Source organism: Bidens hawaiensis, unplaced genomic scaffold (assembly GCF_021521415.1).
Source record: "Bidens hawaiensis isolate Kalapana, Puna unplaced genomic scaffold, B.hawaiensis_p1.1 tig00000702_1, whole genome shotgun sequence".
NCBI classification, from domain to species: domain Eukaryota; kingdom Viridiplantae; phylum Streptophyta; class Magnoliopsida; order Asterales; family Asteraceae; genus Bidens; species Bidens hawaiensis.
Genome location: NW_027491042.1, coordinates 2206565 through 2229872, shown reverse-complemented (window position 1 = coordinate 2229872; position 23308 = coordinate 2206565). Strand labels below are relative to the sequence as shown.

At 38.9% G+C, this 23308-nt stretch overlaps 2 protein-coding genes across 2 annotated transcripts; both read left to right on the top strand.

Moving 5' to 3' along the window:
• The first annotated feature begins 8386 nt into the window (after positions 1-8386).
• Positions 8387-12941, top strand: LOC143533007 (leucine-rich repeat receptor protein kinase MSP1-like). Its single transcript, XM_077027899.1, has one exon. The coding sequence runs from the start codon at positions 8706-8708 to the stop codon at positions 12516-12518; it is 3813 nt and encodes a 1270-aa protein (XP_076884014.1). The 5' UTR covers positions 8387-8705; the 3' UTR covers positions 12519-12941.
• Positions 12942-14591: 1650 nt separating this feature from the next.
• On the top strand, positions 14592-16794 carry LOC143532590 (CRIB domain-containing protein RIC4-like). The gene is made up of 3 exons (XM_077027608.1): positions 14592-15060; positions 15144-15266; positions 16547-16794. The coding sequence occupies exons 1-3, from the start codon at positions 14931-14933 to the stop codon at positions 16792-16794; spliced, it is 501 nt and encodes a 166-aa protein (XP_076883723.1). The 5' UTR covers positions 14592-14930.
• Positions 16795-23308: the final 6514 nt, after the last annotated feature.

The window sequence follows — 23308 nt, the reverse complement described above, 5'->3', positions numbered from 1 at the left end:
CATGAAGTAAAATAATTACGCATAAAGAAAATAATTACATAAGAAGTAAAATAATTACACATGAAGAAAATCATTTCGAATGAGGTAAATAATTACGCTCAACGAAAATTACGCAAGTTATAAAATAATTACAAGCCCCGTATTTTTTCATGTATATACAACTATGCAACCGCGTTTTTGTTTTAAGTAAAATCAATGATTATGTGCAAAAATTTTTAAATAATGTCATATGAAAACTTGATAAACATTTGAAAAAGTGTGAATATAAGAAAAGTCAACAAAATGGCTATACCTAAATATTATCTCTTTATTTCTTCATATTCATCTCGACTATTGATTACATAAATGAAAGACCATAGAGTATCCGTAATTGTGGCCTTATTGTGGTGTTTTTGGTTAAAACACGGCAGACGTTGTGTATTAATGTTTGAAGAATGACGTTTTGGGTGAGAGATAGAGAGAGAGAGGAGGAATAAAATAATGATTGTAAGAGAGTTGTGGGCATTTTCCTACTACAGTTGTTTCTTTGCAAAATTTTAAAATACTGACTAGACACCATATGACGTAAAATACCCGAGGTTAACTAGTTACGACTAAATGATCTTATACCAATATGCTTTCTTAGCCTACGAACAAAATCAAATTAAAACCTTGAAATTTGACGAAACAATTTGATTTGCTATACAAATACATAACTTATAATAAAAGTTCTAGAATTTTATTTTAGAAAAAGTAGTGTGTAAATGACCAAATAATAATTAATTTATGAATTAGGCTTTTTTATATTTTATATTTTAAAATTTACTATAAACATATAAAAATTTATTAAATTTGAAGTCTTACATCCTACGAGTATTAACATGTTTACTTGTATTTTCAATGTGGTGTAGTGTTAGAAAGTATAAGTTTCTCAATGGAGATTCAAGTTCAATCTCCTACTTACAACGCTTTGAGGGACATGAGTGACTCAATGAAGGAAAACTGGGATCTTTGTGATCTCAAGTTCGATCCTGAGCGCATTCGGGTTTTACCACCAGTGGGCCTTCAGGTATGTGAGTTTTCTTGGAAGTGGAGATAACTCTGAGACGCTTAAGGGCTCTGTACAGCTGGACAGAGCCAGATAGCGGTGACCTTTTACCATTGGGTTATCCCGTACGGAACACATATGCATTCTGTATTTATTGGTCGTTTTAAAAAAATTAACTTGCTTACTTTTTTTTCTTCAAATGGCTTACCAACACGTATTATTAATGCAATGATTGTTGAATAAAAAGTAATTAAATGTAAAATTATTTAACACGCATCACTTCGCTCTCACCAATGATCTCGTCTCAGGGCTTGTTGGATTGAAACGGAGATTGGTCTCCTGTGCCCATGACACGATTGTTCTATATATAAGTTAATTAACGAATGACACACAACCAGTGATAAAAGAAAAAAATAAACTATGTAGATTTAAAAAAGTTGTAAGCAATTGTACAAACATAAATATACGTTACTTTCACTTTTCGCCTAGACATAAATGCAGCATTCAATTCTTAAAGTGTTATGAAATTATTATTGTCATAATTTTTTTTATGACGAACGAATAAATGCTCGTCACGGGAACCCCAAAATCTTGTTCGTTTCATAGTCACAACAATCGGAAGCCCTAGATAGGTAAGCAGAAATTTGTTGGCGTCGTATTGTACCACCTCCACCCTCCTACTAAGATCCTTATCCTTAACACAAACATAAGATTGACTTTTAACCCGGATAGAAGGAAGAAGCATTAGTAAACGGTTCAGGTAACCATTCAGTTAAAATTTATGAATATCGCATCATTAGCAAAACATAGGTGTGAAATGGAAAGTCCTCCACTAGTCATTAGGTAAACTAATTCTAGAGATCTTCACAACTCACTCCCGATTGATAAGAGACGCCTCCGTCCAACCTCGAGAGTCTTGAATGCTCATTCCATCCACTCATTCTTAAAACCAGCTTTCTTAAGGTCAAAGAGTCACTGAAGAAACACTAAGTGACCCCGGCAGATTACGGATAATCTTAGGGTCAAGTAGATGTTTCCCACGAGGGTTAGGTCCGGCAAAGATGGTTATTCTTCTGGTGACCTGCAAAACAGACACCGTGAGCTCGTCACTGAGAAGGGGGGGTACCTCCTTGTGACCACCCTCCGGCGTGAGAATCGGACTAGATTGCTCTGAATATAAATGTATATTAAGAGAAATAGCTAGAGCAGATAAGATATGTGATGGTATAAGATAAGATGATATAAGATAAGATATGATAAGATAAGATATGATAAGATAATGATACCGTTCCAAGGTGTTGGAGTATTTATAGCCGAAGGTAGGTTTCCAAGCAGGTACAGCCAGCTGTATAATATTCCTTTTCTACCAACTGTGGGCTACGCACGTGCCATGCTGGTGGTTGGTGGGTAGGCAGCGGCTGATAGTGACATGGCCGGCTGTGTACTATTCCTTTTCCACCAACTGCAGGCTATGTACGTGCCACGATGAGGGTTGGTGAGTAGGCAGCGGCTGATAGTGACATTAAGTACTAGAGCGTGCTGCTCGTCGTACTGTTGTCAGTGAGCTGTCACCCTGTGATTGGTTCATGGGCTGCTTTGGTCAGATCTTGTCTATTTTGTCCATACCTTGGCAGGTATAGTACAAAAGATCCTCCAGAAGCGTACGGACTGGCTCATTTGGGCGGGAGTATTCCCGCCTTGCTCATTCCTTCTTCAGGTGACATTACTGAATTATTAAGAGTTAGTGCCTTGTGCGTGTAGCCTTGCTATTAATGCGGGTAACCTTCCCTGATGGCTTGTATCCGCAGCTGCGGGAACAGGCGGGGTACTTCACCATTGAGAGGCTTTTCCTGCGGGAACAGCTTGCGTACTGCGCGTAAGGTCTTCATCTCTCTGAGCATGGTGGGTCATGCGGAACCAGTTGGTCTTTGCGCAGACGTCCCTCTTCAAGGTGAGTCTTGCGGGTCCAACTGGGCTCTGCTGGGACCTACCTCTTCAAGTCCCCCCAGTCCAATGTTCTTCTCATGAATTGTTAATAAGTGAGGTGAACTTTTGGACTTAAGCAAAGGGTTTTGAAAAGAGTTTTTAGTTTTAAGGTTTTCCGTGGGGATTCTTCCCGCGGTTTTCCTAATGTCACGTGTAGAAATTCCCGACTTTTCTGCTTGATCTTTGGGTATGATGCGGGTAGGTGTGTAACCTCCTCGCAAGTCAGGAGCGTTGAGTTTCACTTGGGTAGATTCTCCACGAGGTTTTGGTAGTTTTAGACATAGTGATCAATTATGTTAAACAACCAATTCCATCTTGGAGCTTCAAACAATCTAGTTCTCAACGTTCCCGCTATGCGGGGATGTTATTTCCCTTTCCACAAGCATGGCCCAGAAGATCCTTCTTGGTTTTAATTCCCTGCAAGTGCTAAGTATGTGAAGGGTTTCGCCTTGACACTGTACCCGCAATCGTCTTATAGTTACTTGACTTCCAAGGTATTCTTGGCTTCAATTCCCTGCAGGTGCTAAGTATGTGAAGGGTTTCGCCTTGACACTGTACCCGCACTTGTCTTACGGTTTCTTGGTTACCAAGGTAAGGGGGTATAGTCCCTCTTATTTTTGAATCTTTGAAATATAAATGTTTGTGCGGGTAGGACCGTCACTTTCACTTAATGACTTGCTTTATAAACGTTATATGACTTGCTCATGCATATTATAGTTTAATTTGGCACTTGTTTTGCCTCATAAACAATATATGATTCGCTCATGCATACTTTAGTTTAACTTAGCAATTTTCCAAGTGTTTTAAATAAGTTAACCTTTCGACGCGCGGTTGTCAATAGGTTGATGTTCAGTTTCCTCTATCATGATTGTGCGGGTAGGACCGTCACTTTCATTTAGTGGGATGACCAAACTTTACCTATAACTGACATGCGTGAAGGTTTTCCTCATCTTTTCCTTAGAAATTTTTGCCGTTTCTTGTGTTTATGCGGGTTTTGCCGCCTTCCATACGCAACGACTTACTTCCCCACTTATTTATGCGGTGAATACCGGCATATCAATGTTTTGAATAAGTTAACCTTTCGACGCGCGGTTGTCAATAGGTTAATGTTCAGTTTCCTCTATCATGGTTGTGCGGGTAGGACCGTCACTTTCATTTAGTGGGATGACCAAACTTCACCTATAACTGACCTGCTTGAAGGTTTTCCTCATCTTTTCCTTAGAAATTTTTGCCGTTTCTTGTGTTTATGCGGGTTTTGCCGCCTTCCACACGCAACGACTTACTTCCCCACTTATTTATGCGGTGAATACCGGCATATCAGTGTTTTGAATAAGTTAACCTTTCGACGCGCGGTTGTCAATAGGTTAACGTTCAGTTTCCTCTATCATGGTTGTGCGGGTAGGACCGTCACTTCCATTTAGTGGGATGACCAAACTTCACCTATAACTGACCTGCGTGAAGGTTTTCCTCATCTTTTCCTTAGAAATTTTTGCCGTTTTGTGTGTTTATGCGGGTTTTGCCGCCTTCCACACGCAACGACTTACTTCTTTCCATATTTATGAGGTGAATACCGGCATATCAGTCTGGAAAGTTCATAAGTATAAATGTAAGACCATCAGCGTCAATGTGATTTGGAGAATCATTTCCATTAGAAGTGGCTCTAGGCCTTTTCTTTACAAGTTTGGAATTGATCTACATGCAGCCTGTGAAATTGAGCTCCCTTCCATGTTCTTGGGATGGGGGTGTCATCGAGCCTTTCGAGCCGATATGCACCTGGTTCAGAATCTCATTGTTTACGCAGTATGTAGTCTCCAACATTGAAGCTGCAGTTTTATCCGTGTTTTCCCCAACTGGGGTTCTACACGCATTAGCCTGCTTAGCGTCCATTACGCCACGAGGTGAGTGAGTTTCCCATTTCTGACGAATGCTTCGACGACGTCCTTCAAGGCTACGCATTCCTCCGTGGTGTGGCCTTTTGTCCTGTGGAAGTCACAGAATTTGCTTTGATCAGCGTTTGGACGCTGTCGGATTATTGGAGCCTCTGGCCATGGGAGCCTCTCAGTGGCAAATATCTCGGTGACGCTTTTGGTGAGTGGCGTCCATCTGGTGTTCCGGTTCGACGACTGCATGTTATCCTTTCCGCCTAACCGAGGGTGCGAGCCGGATGAGGTGCCAAAGTTTACCCTTAACTGCCAAATACCAAGCTTCCTCTTTTTGTTTTGTCGGGCGGTAAGGACATTGTTTTCTCTTGTTTTTTGAGTGTAGAGGTTTGTATTCTGGGGAAGATCTCTACCCAGTTGCTTTTCCGTTTCCGCGAAGCGTTTAGCTGCTGTCATGATGGCATCCCACGTGGATGGCATGCCATCTTTACCCGTTAAGGTGCGGATGAGCTCTGGGTCTTCCGCGCCCTGGATGAAAGCACCGTGGACAAGATCTTCGCTAATAGTGCCCAGACTTAGCTTCTTTGAATTGAAGCGCGTGATGAAGTCTAGTAAAGACTCATCTTCTTCTCTAACGCAGTTGAGGATCGTCCACTGCTCTTCAGTATATTTCCTCTGTTGGCTGAAGTGCTGGCTGAACTTGTGTTGGAAGTCCGCCCAATCATAGATGTGGTGGACCGGTAAACGATCAAACCACGCCCTGGCCGCTCCAACCAGCGTCATCTGGAACATATAACACCACGTGGGTTCCGACCAGTTGCTGACGGTTGCCCCTGCTATGAATCTGTTCAAGTGATCATCTGGGTCGGATATACCATCATAAGTGCCGATGTTGGACATCTGTTTGGCACTCTTCGGGGCGATTGCTTCCGCAATGTCCCTTGCAAACTTGGACGTTTCCGCATTTGCAACAGTTGGTCTAAAGGTTTTGGAGAAGTCACGTGGGTTTCCCCCCGCGTTTCTTGGTTTGAAGGTTTCTCCAAAATTTCTTCTGTGGAAATCTGCTTCTTTACGCTTCCCTTTCGCCTTATGGCGCGGGTTTGCGTCACTGTCAGATTCTTCGCAATCTTCATCATACTCGCACTCATAGCTCATGTTGAGCTGTTTTCGAGTGCTTCCGAATTCGTCAGCCTGTTGGAGTGAACGTAAGCGTTCATCCAACTCAGCTTGGAATTCCTTCTGACTTGCTTCCGCCCACGCTTTAACTTGATCAAGTGTTTGGCTGGGGAGCCTCGTCTGTTGTTTCTCCAACTGGGTATCAATGAATCCCAGGGGAGGATTGTTTACTGCACTTGCCCCGGCTTGGGTAACCGGGGTAGTGTTCGTAAAAATTGTGTACTTGCCGGTGTTCCCCCCAGTAGCTGGGGTTGTGGTTACCGGGGTTTCTTGGTCACTTGCTGGCCTTGGCACCGGAGTAACCTTAACCATCTTTCCAGAGGTTTTGAAAAAACTGAGAAAATTAGTTCTAGCTTTTATGCACGGATGGCGCCAATGAAGAAACACTAAGTGACCCCGGCAGATTACGGATAATCTTATGGTCAAGTAGATGTTTCCCACGAGGGTTAGGTCCGGCAAAGATGGTTATTCTTCTGGTGACCTGCAAAACAGACACCGTGAGCTCGTCACTGAGAAGGGAGGGCTTTCGCACACCAACCACCATGCTGGTGTGTTAGTTTTGCAGAGTCTTCAGTCACATTTCTCACCCTCACTTCATTGTTTAGAGAGTCTTCATAACAATAACGAAGAAGAAAGGGGTGAGCAGGTCGCCCCGCATAATCCCTCTTTTCAACTAGTATCCCTTCATCGGAAAACCATAACCAACACCAAACTTTCCTTGTTTTCCAACACACAGAAGAGAAACTCTCAGCTTAACGTATTGCAAGCTTTCTCAAAATCAACCTTGAAAAGAATCATTTGTTTAGTGGGTTTTATAGCCCATGAAATAATTTCGTTAACCATTAACGGTCCCGTCTGAGATATATCTACTTTTGATAAACATCACCCGGACTGGAGAAATTAAATAACGAATCACCACCCTATCTTGATTATACTTCACATGACTAGGTGGCTTATGATAACTCAGAATTTAATTATCTATATATATATTTATAATACAACAAAATAATTTCATGAGATCATCCTAATAATAATGATCCATCCAACTACTAACCAATACTAATAATAATTACCATTTTTATGAATTCTTTAACATAAATAAAACAAACACATTCCGGTCAAACGTATATCCTCTTTCTTACCCAGCGTACCATCACCCGACCCCACACCAAATCCCCTCTTCCACCACTCGCACACCCTTTCACTCTCCTCTACGCGCCGTCAAATCCCCACAAAAGCCTTAACGGAAAAGTTAACGGAGCGTGAATGAAATCCTAACGGACTGATTATAATATCTTTATTTGCATGTAAATGGAAAAAAACTTAAAAACTGAGTCACAACTCACGACATCCTTGCCACCAGACCACTATTAGTAGTACCGCCAGCCACCCTACCAAAACGACGACGTACGATTAATATCACAAAGATATCATGACATTTCTAGAGAGAGAAAACTGAAAAACTCATCATCAGTTTCTAGTGAGAGAGAGAGAAACAAACAAACAACTCTCTGTGTTTAATTATATAAAAGCACATCGATCGTACGGAAAGAAAGCTATAGCGTTAAAAGCACGTAGCAGACGGACGCTCTTTGTTTTCTTCAGTACTTCACCTGCTTCAACTTATAGGTATTATTATTAAAGCAGTGTATGTATCTGTATCTGTTTGTTTTAAATCAATGTGTGTGACTCCGATCATCAAATCATTTGCTGCTGCCTGCCTGCCTGCATATTTCACTGGTAACTGCGATTTGGTTTTGCTGCGTTGAATTTCGGTGGACATTGATCCGAATCGAACAGTGAACTTTCTATTTTTGGTATTTTTGCTTCATCTTTCCAAAAATTAGGTTTTCATTTTCATTTTGAATTTTTGTAATTGGAAACCTGAAATAACAATTTTTGTTTTTGTTTCGATTGAAAAATGATTTTTGGTAGCTTAATTAGGTTATACAACAATTGGTAGCTTAGCTTTGATTCCATTTTTAGCTTTCTATAGCCAAATGTCAACCTAGTTCTAAGGCCAAATTAATAACTTCGTGACACAAAGGAGATGTATGAATTTCATACAAAACTTTTTATGTTACAGGCCATAAACAAGTTTTTATTTTTTAACCTTATGATTAATTATTTTTTTTTTTCGATTCTAAATTTTATATAAAACTTTGTTATAAAACGATTACAATAAAGTGGCAGGCAAACGGGCAACAAGCTGCGCCGCAACCCCCTTTGATTTGATTCATTTATTTATTTTCCAAAAGTGCCTTTTTTTATTCATCATTGTGTAATTAGCAACAAAAGTGCATTTCTTTATTCATTTCTGAGTGCTTACTTTGGAATCTTGATCAATCAGCGTCTGGTTCAGGTTTTTAATATAATGAGATTTTAACTTAAGTTGCATAATTACTTCTTTTTGTGAGAAAGCTAGTAGCTTTACTGGCTCTTGTATCATTCACAAGGACAACACCATTCTTGCAAGACTGCTTTTTTTACCATAATTTGTTATATAGTTTCTTAAGTTGTTGATTCTATGCATTCAATACTATTGTCATTTGTTATTATTATTAATGTTCTAAACTATTAAACATCTTTTGCTTTCCTTACTTGCAGTGTAACTTAATCATCTGGTTTAGTGCACAATGACAAACTCAAATTCAAGATTGAAACCCTTCGATGCCCTCGTCCTGCTATTATTGTGTTTTGTGCAATTGTGTTTCTCAACTGACATATCATCGCTGATTGCACGTAGAAACTTGCTTCTGCAAAGAAAGGATGTTAAATCCACCTGGTTTGATTCAAATATGCCTCCATGTAATTGGACTGGCATAAAGTGTGAGAATTCAGTAGTTCACCATATATCTTTATCGTGCACATCATCGCCTATAAGTTTTCAATTCCCCAAGGTTTTAACAGAATTCAAGTCTTTAAAGCATCTCAGTGTTAGCCATTGTGGTTTCAATGGCCATATTGACTCAGATTTGTTTACTCTAGAACACTTGGAGACACTTGACCTGAGCAACAACAGGTTATCAGGAGAGCTGCCATCAACAATTTCAAATCTGAAAAACCTCAAAGTTCTTATACTTGATAGCAATGACTTTTCAGGAAACCTACCATCGACAATCGGGCAGCTTAAACACCTGACTGAGCTCTCGGTTCCATTAAACTCATTCTCGGGTAGTGTTCCATATCAAATTGGGAATTTAAAGAAGTTGCGGTCCCTTGATCTCAGTAGTAACTTCTTCTCTGGATCACTTCCTTCAGAGTTAAGTAATCTTACGAATCTGTTATTCTTGGATGCTAGTGTTAACCGCTTCACAGGACCAATATTTCAAGAAATTAGGAATTTAAAGATGCTTGTGAGACTTGATCTTTCTGAAAATTCGTTAACTGGTCCTATACCCGAAACCATTGGTGATCTGACAGCTCTCACAGTTCTCAACCTCCAAAACTGCAAGATTACAGGAACCATCCCGGCTCAGATTACAAAGATGACTAGTTTGAGAACACTGATAATATCATATAACTGTTTTGAAGGTGGATTACCTTCTACAATAGGGGAGCTGGCAAATCTTGTTCACTTTGTTGTCAACAATGCAGGACTAAACGGGCCAATCCCATCGTCATTGGGAAACTGCAAAAAGTTGAAGACAATTAATCTTTCATTTAACACATTATCCGGCCCGTTACCTAATAGTCTTGCTAATCTTGAAGCAATAGAGTCGTTTTGTGTGAACTCAAACCACCTGTCGGGCCCGTTGCCAGAGTGGCTTTCGAACTGGAAATCTGTAGTATCAATATTAATGGAAAGGAACCACTTTACTGGGCCTCTGCCACCACTCGGCATCCCATCTTTGACCTCTATTGACCTCACTTCCAACAAGCTTTCGGGTGAGCTGCCAGCTGGCATTTGTGAAAACAATGCATTGGGGCTTTTAGCGTTATCTCATAATGAATTCAATGGTACTATAGACAGCATTTTCAAGAATTGTTCTGTTCTAACAGATTTGGTGTTATCTGACAACAATTTTTATGGTGAATTGCCTGCTTATTTAGGAGAACTTCGATTAATAACATTGGAATTATCAAATAACCGATTCTCTGGAACGATCCCTACTCGATTATGGGAGTCGAAAACGTTAATGGGGATCTCACTCAGTGGTAACTTGCTTGAAGGTCATATCCCAGATGCAATTGCAAAAGTTTCCACACTTCAAAATCTGAGAATGGAAAATAACCTCTTTGAAGGAACTATTCCAAGATCAATCGGTCAACTAAAAAATTTAGTCACCATGTCACTTAATGGCAACAAGTTGACTGGTGACATTCCCTTGGAGCTTTTCAGCTGTGTAAGTCTGGTCTCTTTGGATCTCGGGTCAAACAAGTTAACGGGTCGGATACCAAAAGCCATATCTCAACTGGAACTGCTTGACAGCCTTGTTTTATCCAACAACCAGCTCTCGGGCCCGATACCAAACGAGATCTGTACGGGTTTCCAGAAAGTCACGCTATCCGATTCTGAATATACGCAGCATTATGGCATGTTAGATCTTTCCAACAACAGGCTTTCCGGGCCCATTCCAGTTACAACTGAGAACTGCATCATTGTGAATCAACTTATATTATCAAGGAACCAACTTGATGGGCCCATTCCATATGAAATATCTGGATTAACCAACTTGACTTCACTTGATCTGTCTTTTAATCGTCTTACCGGCCCGATTGTTCCAAACTTCTTCTCCATGAAAAATCTTCAGGGCTTGATAATTTCACATAACCAGGTAACGGGCTCGATTCCTGATAATTTTGGATCAATGATGCCAAGTTTAGTTAAACTAGACTTATCAAACAACTGCTTCACTGGCTCTTTGCCTTCATCTATGTTCAGTATCAATGATCTACAATATGTTGATGTTAGCATGAACCATTTTTCTTGTCAACTCTCCTTTGGCCATATCAGCAGCACCACGCTTTTTTCCTTAAATGCAAGTAATAACCATTTTTCTGGTGCTCTTGACCCTTCTGTTTCAAATCTGACTGCTTTGACCATTTTGGACATTCATAGCAACATCATCAATGGTAGTTTCCCTTCTCTCTCCAACCATGCTGCGTTGACTTATCTTGACCTTTCAAGAAATAATTTCCAAAGCTCATTCCCTTACAGCATTTGTGATATAGAAGGGTTAACTTTTGTTAGCTTCTATGGCAACCAATTCACGGGCCCGGTTCCTGATTCTTGTAACAAACCAAACTCTAGCAGCCCTGGTATTCCATATCCTTCCGGGCGCATGTACACGTCAGCACACAGGTTAACTCATGCTTATGTTTTGGGGATTTCACTTGGCACCACATTTGTTTTCATGGTCGTGCTCATTGCTGTTATGAGACAAAAGATGCTTAAACAAGAATCTGAAGTTCTTGAGAGTGGTAAAACTAAGATTCCACCAACCAACACAAATTCAAAATACAGGCTGATAATGAAAAGACCAAAAGAACCTTTAAGCATCAACATTGCAACATTTGAGCAGTCTTTGATAAGGTTGAATCTTAAGGATATATTAACTGCTACAGAGAATTTTAGCAAGGCCTACATTATAGGTGATGGTGGTTTTGGCACGGTTTACAGAGCATTACTTCCAGAAGGTAAGACCATCGCGATCAAACGACTCCACGGTGGTCGAGCACACGGTGAACGTGAGTTCTTCGCCGAGATGGAAACAATTGGAAAAGTTAAACATGAAAACTTGGTCCGATTGTTGGGATGCTGTGTGTTTGAAGATGAAAGGTTTTTGATTTATGAATATATGGCTAATGGAAGTCTTGATGTTTGGTTGAGAAACCGTGCAGATGCGGTTGAAGCACTTGACTGGCCCGCCCGTTTCAAAATCTGTCTTGGTTCGGCTCGTGGGCTAGCCTTTTTACATCATGAAGTCGTTCCACATATCATTCACCGAGACATTAAGTCGAGTAACATCTTGCTGGAGAGCAAGCTCGAGCCACGGGTGTCTGATTTTGGGCTGGCTAGGATAATCAGTGCATGTGAGAGCCACGTGAGTACAATGCTCGCCGGCACGTTTGGTTATATCCCACCAGAATATGGTCAGAAAATGATGGCGACTACAAAGGGGGATGTTTATAGCTTTGGGGTGGTGATGTTGGAACTGGTAACTGGGAAAGAACCGACTGGGCCCTCGGATGGTGAGGGTGAGAATCTTGTTGGGTGGGTTCGAGCCAAGGTGGCAAAAAGGAAGGAGTCTGAGGTGCTTGACCCTTGCTTTTATGGTTCATGGAAGTGGAAGGATCAAATGTTGGGTGTGCTTGCTATCGCACAAGCGTGCACGAGTGATCAACCGCAGAAGAGGCCGACTATGCTTGATGTTGTTAAACGGCTCAAGGAGATTAAGAACAAAAGTGGACTTGTGGGTGTTGATCAGCGCAAGCAAATGGTGTAGTCAATTGCTTTTTAAGTTTTTTTTTCTTTTTTTTAATATTTAATATTGTGTTAGTTTGGTTATATTGGTGCATCTAGAATAACATAATCTGTTAGTTTGTGAAATTTAAACAAAAAGGATGTTGGCTGAAACAAATTAAGTTATGTTTTTATAATAATTTTATCTGCAACATAATTCGTATATTGATTACTCTTTCATCGTTTGGGGGATGTTTTTTCTTTTGTGTGATTAATTTGTGGTAGATGTTTGAGAATATGACTGGCTGCGTGATGCATGGTCACTAGGACAAAAGGCTTTTTATATCGGGCAATGCTAGAACCGGTGAAGATCGAAAAGCAGTTAGTGCATTCATGAGCCCGAATGGTATCCACTAAAAACTCATGGCGGCCTTGATGAGTTTGGAATGCCGTCTTTGGAACATTAGCAGAGTTCATTCGAATCTGGTGCCCGGATCTCAAACCTAGTTTATAAAAATCATAGCTCCCCAGTTTCTTCTAGTGGAATTAGGACACCATTTTTAATAGCAGCATCATTTAACTTCAAGTTGTCGTAGACGCCATTTCCGATCCTTCTTTACCAACACCACTGGAGCAGTGGTAAGTGGCTGAGCTATCCTGTATAACACCAGTCTTAAGCAACTATTCAACTGTCTGTAAATTAACATCCTTTTGGGGCAGCTTGGTAACGATATTGTTTCTGATTGATTATCATGCATGCTCGCATCCTTGAGTATCTTGTAATCACAATCATGATGAGGTGATAAACCCTTGGGTGATTATAACACACCCTCAAATCCCTCCAATAGTTTGTTTAAGCCAGCAATTGAGTGCGTACATTACATATATAGATTTTATTATGTTAAAAATAAAAACATGTGATATAAATGTTGCTTATATTTACTCCCAGTGATATCAACAGTATAGAAATTAGAAATAACATAAAGATGGGATAAAAGAAGATTTTGAAATTTTGCATAGAAGCCCCTAGAAACTAGTGGTGGCGGGGTGTGCAAAATAATCGAAAATAGAGAACTGAAACCGAATCATATCTATAACCCAAAGTCGAATTTTGGATCCGGTAACTTTTTTAACTACGTTTATTCAGTTTAACCGAATTCCTTTTAAAATTTGAGCCTTTATTAATTATTTCTATGATTCAATTCAATCTTCATCAAAATAGCCAATCTTTGTCTGGTCAAGTTTGAATATTTATTATGGTTTAGTATGTTAAGACTCGTATCCGGTTTGGATGTTTATTATGTTTTTGTACGTTTATGACTATTTTCCGATTTGGATGTTTTATTATGGTTGTAAACTTTTGGTTTAGGAAATGTTGGGTTTGTTTAAATATTTTGATGTTGTATACGGAACCAAAATGGTCCAAAACACAAACATAAATCAACTATAGGCAAAGCTGTTATTTGGTTTAATTCGACTAATGCGGGTTGGTCCATAACCGAATTGGGTTCGGTTTGGCTTTTAATTAGGGATATAAAAAACTCAAGTCCGAACAAATCAATTAAATCGTTAACCAGACCGATGACACCCCTAGTGATGGATTGTCCTTAAATAGTTTTTCGAAAAATAAACAAATGAAATAAAGATGGTATGTGATCATGCTACGGCCCAACCATAAAATTTTAAGTTAACGATCCCAAGCAAATGGTAGACCTATGGGGCTATAGCCTTTAGTCAATTGCTTTTTAACCTTTTATCTTATGTTGTCTTTTGTGGTTCATGTGAATATGTGATGCATCTAGAATTTAATTGTTGGCTAATCTATGAAATTGTGAGTTTCAAGCAAAAAGTATGTTGATTTAAGCAAGTTATTATTATATAATGATTTGATTTGAACCATATTTGTACCTTGATTACTCATAGCATTTATTTATGATGACTATAACTTTGGCAATCTACAACTACATTTGACCACGTCTCGAGCCTTAACAACAAACAAGCTCAGGCTCATTGCATCTTAAAGAAAAACTGAATTTAGTTTAGAATACCACTAGGGTCAATTATTTGTTTAGAATAAAATAATATAGTCAAAAACGAATGTTAACTAGACATAAAATATATGCCCAAATGATGAATTAGATAGAAAGTCAGAGAAACCAAAAGCTTAACAACAAACAGTTTGGTTTGGTTAGTGGGCTAATAATAAGAACTCAACCCACAATTACCCCAGCAATGATTGCATGGTTGGTTGAGTTGTACAGCTTAACCTACCTACTAACCACACCACACCAAACCCAACAGCATAATCAACTTTCTACAAATGTTATATTACAGTTGTAACATGTACCATGATTATAGCTTTCAACCCAAGTTAGGAAAACCTACCCTATCACATTCAACCAAAAACCTCTTAAATCAAAGTGGTAGTTAGTTGTTTCAATTCAGATCCAAAGTCATGAAAGATGTCATGGAAAGGTTTCTTGTTCTTCCAACTTCTATGGGATGCATCTCAAAGTCAACCACAGGTGCAATTGAATCAAACAAATGCAGAGCACAAAACACTCAACCAATGCATCATGCACCAAGTATTATTATACATCTCTAAAACCATCATTTCATTGTAAGCTTATATTGTGTTGTAATTAACTTGTTTTCTCATGGGCACCAGATGGAAAAAGGTCATCAAATATGCAATTCAAAAAATCTTGGGGAATTGTGAGCAGATCAACCATTTCAAGAGGGATCCAAAGGCTAATCTTGGAGACATTCAAAGGCTTTACAAGAATTTTAAGTAAGCAACATTTTCTAAACATATGCATAAAAGCATTGGGATCCTTTTTTATCTGACTATGATCAAGGGTGCAAACGAGACAACCCGGATTTGATAAAAAGCTCAAAACAGGAAAAACCGAGCCCAAGTCTGAAATAAAGCTCATTTAGTGTATTAACTAACCCGAGCTAAGCTTTGCCTCATTTAATGTACTAGAAAGAGTCAAGCTTCAGCACATCGAGATTATTTTCTCAAAATATAAAACAATACTTTTAAAATAAATGTATTAACAAATAATAAACGCGCCAAAACCAAGATTAAAAAACCAACTCACAAGTAGAAGTGCACAAATTAACTAGTTTGTAACCGGTTTATACCCGATTCACTAACCGGTTAGTACCCGGTCAAAAAAAACTGGTTAGTGCCCAATTCAACCCGGCAGTTAGAAACCGTTGTATCATATTGATCTCCGAAACCGGTTATTTGGTTCTTTATTATTATTATTATTTTAAAACTGGTTATTTCCCATTATTTAACGGTTATATCTGAAACTAGATATACAAGGTAGAGGCAGTGTTTTAAAAACCGGTTCAAACCGGCCAGTTGAACCGGTTAAACCAGATTTCGCACAGTAGACCGGTATTTTGAGTCCGATATTTTTGACCGGTTTGCTAGAACATCATACCGACGGTTTTTGTCTAAAATACCGGTTTTTACCGGTATACCGGTTTTAAGCCTGAGAAATATTTTATATTTGCGGCCCATATTTTTTAAAATATACTTTTAACCCAACAATCAACATTCAAATGTGTAAACTTTAGGACTATTTTTTTAAAATTGAGTGTTTTTGCATTATTTTTTTAATATAGATTAACTTTTGGAATATTTTTTGTTATATGAATCATTTAGTTTTGAGTTATTTTTGAATTAAAGTTACATTTATATGAAATTATAAGGTAAACTATTCAACCGGCTAAACCTCCCGGTAAAACCTGGTTCAACCGGTTACACCATTTTTTAGCCTTATCCGATACAAATTAAATACCGGTTTTTAAAACATTGGGTAGAGGTCTTTTGACCCAATCCGGGTAGTACCCAACCCGATTACCCGGTCTAACCAGTTATTTGACCATTGAACACTAACCAGTTTTCAACTAACTGGTTAACCTATTTGTGCACCTATACTCACAAGCTAAACTCGAGTTTTAGAAAAAGAGCTCGAAACAAGCCAAGCCCTGGCTTCTCTAATTTATGACACAGATGAAATCTAAGGTTGATTTTGGTGTTACAAATTGTTTCAGAATACAGAGATGTGGAGGAAATAGAGATGGAAAAAGAGCTGGAAATTGGGTACCCAACAGATGTAAAGCATGTGACACACATAGGATATGATGGATCCATGACCACAAACCCTATCAAAAACTGGGAAAACATAGAAACACCAGAAATACAGTCATTTCCATCCATTTCACTCAAACAATTTGAGCATGCAATGGCTGCACAATCAGAGAACAACCAACCAGTATTATCACCAACCAAAAACACTTAATTACCCATATTTGTATCATTTCAGATTCAAAATGGCCAAATTGAAGTGATTCTTTTCTCTTTTGTTATAGATCTAATTTGTTTCAATTCATATGTGAAATATATTCATGATTTTATGAAAAAGAAACATGTGTTGGAAAATGAGATCTAAGTCTCAAATAGCTAACAAAAACATGGTTGTAATTAATCCCCAACTAACTGCTAGTTGAGTAGTTGGTACTCTACCAACTAGTTTCTGATTAATCACAATTTGATCAAGATCGGTCAAAATTAAATAAATTTTGTATAAATACCTACATTTCAAAAATTACATATAAATTTTAATCCAATTAATCGTTACTAATCATGATTTAACTCTAGAGACTAGTGTTGTAAAAATCTTGACTAGGTGAGATTAATAACTATTGATTAATTTTGAGCTAGTCAGTAAGATAATCAGTCAATAGTCAAATCCAAACTTTGTTGGTGCTTTCTGACGATTCTAGTCAATTTCCGGCCAAAGTGTGTACGCTTTCATATATATATATATATATAACTGAAAACTACATATAAAAATGTTTGTATAAAACTAAAAATTATACATCAAAGTACAATCAGGAGTCGCCACCCAAACACCCGATTAGCAATTTCTACAATACTATTGCTAACGTGTCAGAAATTCAAATAAAAAAAGATTAAAATTAAATTGTGATTAATGACTCTGAATCAGTTAACTGTGTTGTGTGTGAAATAGGATTGGATGTGGGCACCATAGCGAGCCATGAGCTGATTGAGGCAGAGCAATGGCTTTCTGAGGTGCCTATTTTCATATGTGTTCCTCCAATTTCTTAATGGATTGAAGACGGTGTTCCGAGACGGTGGTAATACGCACAGACGGCGGGACCGTCACGGAGATTGCCTTCTGGAGGAACTTGATTTAGGGTTTCTGCTTGCATCTCCAACTGCTTTAATACTACTAACGGTCAGAGTTGTTGATGTCTATTGAGCCCAATACAGAATGGGCTTAACTAATGGACTTTGCCCAATACCGAATGACTTGGCCCAATACCACTAACCGTTTTTTAAACTTGCAATGCAAATACTGGTTAACTTGGTTTCACTGCAGTGGCGGGTAGTGATGTTCAACGAAACCGGTTCCTGGAATCGAACCGGTGGACCCGAACCGGTTCCTACCCGATTTTTGTAGGAACCGGACCCTATCTGATTCAATCCGATGATCCGTGACCGGTTCTTGCATTTCTGAGTGTGGGCGGGTAGGAACCGGAACCGAACCGGAACCGGTTCTGGAACCGAACCATCCGGAACCGGTTCCTAACCGGTTCTAGCCGTTGGATCGAATATAGCCGTTGGAAATCGTTTTTTTGGCCGTTTTTTGACCGTTGGGGTCAAAAATAGCCGTTTTTTGGCTCTCCCAAGCACCCCACTACTAGTATAAATAGGTATTTGGTGTCATGGGTTCATCACAACACTCAAAACGCAAACCCGAACGCAAAAAAATATAAAAAAACGCTATTACAACGTTTTGGGTTCTCTAATCTCTTGTTTTCTCTTCTTCTATATTCATATTTGTTGTTATGGCTACCTCACAATCATCGGTTGGTCAAGGTTCCAACGCCGAAGCAAGTTTCGTTCGTATTGTACCTCATAATCGTAATCAAGAGATTTGGTGCAATTGGGATTTGGTTGAATTGAGTGACCATTCATTGAAGGCTCGGTGCAAGTTTTGTGGGATTTATTTAAACCCACTTTCGAATTCAAATTTGAAGAAACACATCGAAAAACCGTATTGCAAGGCGTTGAAAAAGAACGTCGATTCGCAACAAACGCAAATGGATAGTGAAGGCGGAATATTTACATGCCAAATTGATCGAGTTCAAGATCGTATGGCGAAGTTTGTGATTCAAGAAGCTTTGCCGTTTAGCCACTTCGACAACCCTCGCTTAACCGCCATGATTCGAGATACGCTTCAACCACAATACACTCACGTAAGTCGTCATACTCTTAAACGTTATTGTTTAAAATTGTGGAAGAAGGCCAAAGAGGTACTAATTGCATATTTTGAAAATATAAATACGGGAATAAACTTAACTAGTGATGTTTGGTCGGCTCCACATGGTCTACCCGAATCTTATCTTTGTGTCACCGCTCATTGGGTAGACCCGTCATCGTGGGAAATGATGAAACGCACCATTGCTTTCGAACTCTTTGAGTATCCACATACGGGAGATAATTTGTTTGAAATTTTAGATTATGTTATAAAAACTTATAAACTAGAAAATAAAATATTTTCAATGGCATTTGATAACGCGTCGAATAATACATCGGCGGTTGATAAATTAAAATTAAAATATACGCCGATTTGCAATGGTGTATTTTTTCACTCAAGGTGTGTTGCACATATCATTAATTTAATCGTGCAAGACGGACTTGCTTCGGATGAGGTTACATCGGTTATAAACGATTTTAGACTAATGATACATGAAGTTTTTAAGAAAAGTAAAAAAAGACAAATGGAATATAGAAAATTTTGTAAAGATACGGGAAGAAAAGCTTTGGGAGCTAATTGGGATGTACCTCATCGATGGAATTCCACTTGCATAATGTTTTAAAGTGCTTTGAAACAAAGAGAAACTTTACAAATGTTTCATTCTAGTCTTGCCGAGAATGATTTGGCAATCCCCTTTTCAAATGAGAAATGGGAAATTATCAATGACTTATCGACTTTTCTTGAAGTTTTTAAAACATCAACTACGAAACTATCGGGAACGTATTATCCGACAAGTCCCTTGGTTCTTTCGGAGTTATTTTTAATCGTTAACAATCTTAAAGAATTTGAAAATAAAAGTCCAATGTTTTCAAACATCATATTACCAATGAAGTTTAAATTAAAAAAATACTTTCTTGAATTGCCACCGGTTTTTACTTGCGCCGCCGCTTTAAACCCAATGTTAAATGTTACGGGGGTTGAATGTGTGATAGACGAAATTTTTTCAGCCTTAGATATGCATGAAGTTGACCCAAACTTTTCAACAGAGGCAAAAAATGATTTTAACTTGAATTTTAAATTTATGTATGACTTTTATTTAAATAAATATGGGTCAAACATACACATGCCTATGCCGGGGGGGTCTTCATCAAGTTCAAGTGCTACTAGAGTACGAGATCCCATGATTAGCCTTATGAACACCGTTCGCAACGTAACGGCTAAAAAACAAAGGGGTAACACCCCTTCAAGCGAACTAGGAAGGTATAGTGCAAATGATTACTCTACCGGTTTATCCGAAGAGGAATATGGCACTTTTGATGTTTTGGCTTGGTGGAAGGTAAAGGAAACCGAGTTTCCGATTCTTACCACCATGGCCCGTGATTTACTAACCGTCCAAGCTTCTACGGTAGCTTCGGAATCCGCTTTTTCTCTTAGTGGCAGGGTAATATCGGTGAGAAGAACAAGACTAAATTCGGAGTCGGTGGAGATGTGCATTTGCTTAAAGGATCACTTGGACTCAATCGATCGTATTCAACACGTAACCACTCTCGAAGATGAAACACCACTTGATGTTCGAGTGCACGACGAACAAGAAGGCATTTCTACAAGTAATTCCGAGGAAGAAGTCGCCGCTCAATAATTACGACGAACAAGAAGGCTTTTCTAGAAATAATATGTCACAACTTTATATTTATAAGTTTAATGTTTTGTTAGTTTGTTTTTGAAGATTTTAAAACATGTCACAACTTTATATTTATTTTTATGTTAATTGTTTTTTTTATTTTTCATGTTATACAAATACGAATCGTAGTTTAGAATCCAAATCGCAAACGAAAAACGAAAAAAAAAAAAAATTTTACACTGTAACCGGTTGGAACCGGTTACGGTACAGGAACCGGTTTAGGAACCGGTAAGAACCGGTTAGATAGGTTAGGGGTCCGAGGGTGGGAGAACCGGTTCGAGCCTGGAACCGGTTTAATTGAGGGTTTTGAATATAGGAACCGGTTCCGGTTCCTAGTCCCAAACCGTTTTGAACATGTCTAGTGGCGGGGCCACTCTATAAGACTGCTTTTTTTGTTTTATATATAATTTATGGTGTTGAATTAACGAGAGAACTCGTTCTTTTTCGGCGAGCGAACTCATTATCGTTTTAAAAAAGTATATTCGAACCCATTTATTATAAAAGTTTAGTTAATAAACAAATAAAAACATCGGTCATCGACTCGGTAACTAATCAACTATTTTCTTCGCAATTCACCTCAAGGTTTCAACCATCGCCAACAACCAATACACGTTTGTCTATTGTTTGAGAAGTGTTTTTCTTCAATGAAGCATGTGAAGTCGGATTTGCAAAATGATTTGGGTGACGATTATATAAATGATGCGTGTATTTGTTGTATTGAGAATGAGTTATTTTTCAAAGTCGCGATTGAAAATATTTTTCAAAACATGAAAAGACGTAAGGAAAAATTATTATATGCAATATCTTTATATTTAATGACTTTGTATTTTATTGAATGCTAACGATATATTTTTGTTATGATAGTGATTGTTAGTACACTGAAATTTGACACTTTGGATATGTTATCCTGGCATATGTTTTGGATCAGTTATCCTTAGCGTGTGTTCCACATCCCGTCGGGATCAAGGATCCACAGTACTTATTATTTATTAACGGTTGTTCTCATGTGTAGTCTTATATTTAGCAGGTATAACGGTTAGAAGACTCAGTCTATCCACTAACTTACAGTCAAGAAGATATTGACGTGTCTGGATCCATTATCCTTCTGAAGAGTTCCAGAGCTATGTCAGGATCATGGATCCTCGGTATTTGGTGCTATTAACGGTTGTTTCTTATATGAAGGCTGATAATTATCAAGTGTAACGGCTCCAAGACCTGGTCTACCCCTTATTTCGCAGCCTAAGTGATGGAGAACGTGGTCAAAGTGGCAGTTACGATTATATTGAAGGCAACGACGGATTTTTAGGGATTATTAGTTAATAGTCTTTGTTATTCATAACTCCATGGAGTTATTATCTTTTATGTATAAATAGAGGCTATGATCAGCTAGGAAGACACACCCAATACACTCTGCTCTCTAGGAACACAGCAATACACACACACTTAGAAAATATTGTATCACTGATCATAATCTCCAACCTTGTATCCTCATTTTTCATATTAATAAACTTGACGGTGATAGTTTTCACCGTCCGAGGGTTTTTTGTGCCGGAGATTACTATAATCACATACTATCCCGACCAAAGATTACATTGTTAATCTTTGACCGAAGCAATTCGACCAAAGATTACGTTGCTAGTTTTTGACCGAAGTAAGATTATCACAATCAAGGGTTTTTTCCCTCGTGATCAAATCCTTGTGTTCATCATTATTTCGTTTGCATATTCATTATTATCATCATAACACTAGACCTCACAATTACAAATTTGGATACATTATCCTTGGCAGATTTTTATCCAAAACAATTTGGCGCCCACCGTGGGGCTATTGGTGCTATAATCCAGATTATTTCCTATCAATTTTCAACTTTTCATACCCATATCACCATTAATGGCCTCTCAATCAACCTCTGCTTCATCAACCATGCCATCCTCGGTTTCTCTCTCGTCAAGAACTTTGCCGCCGATGCCTCCTCCAATTATGGGAGTACCAAGGACCACCGCGGCTGGAAACAAGACACAAATTCCAGTCTTCCAGAGCTCAAAAACCACTGCTGCCACTTCGATGGTCAAATCTAACAATGATGTTTCTGCAATGTTTTCACAGGTTAAGGCATACATGGAGCAGCAGAACAAAACCAACCAGATGATCCTACATGAAATTGAAGATCTCAAGAAAAGAAAGAGGCCAGCGGAGGATCAGACTCCCTTAATGCCTAGGGTTCTGGATTTCACTACTCCAGGATCCGTGACCCAACAAACTCAAGGATCCTCGTTCTTTCAACCAGGATCATCTATCCTTCAACAGGAGTCCATGGGTCAACAAACTCAAGGATCCTCGTTCGTTCAGCCAGGATCATCTATCATTCAACAAGGGTCCGTGGGTCAGCAAACTCAAGGATCCTAATTCCTTCAACAAGGATCATCCATCCTTCAACCAGGATCCTCTGGGTTGTATCCTCAAGGATCCTTCAGTTCCCAACCTCAAGGATCCTTCTGGCAGAATCAAGGATCCTTAGGAATTCACCATCAAAGGTCTTCTAAGGTCCATGAAGGGGACATCATCCCCATGCAGACCATTGCCTCTGGTGGACCTGCTACTGAAGCAGATGCCTCTTATCTTAACTACACTCCTGGGATGCCAACGTTCAACCAACCAAGAGGTAACACCTATAATCACATATCCTCAGACACTAACCTCGACTCTATGCAGGATACATGTATCAATCTGGCTATGGCTAGGGAACTTCAGAAGCTTAAGGATATGATTTCCAGCGTGCCAGGAGTGGTCCGTCCAATTCCTGAAATACCGGAAGGGAGCCACAAGCTGTCCATATTTGCTCCACCG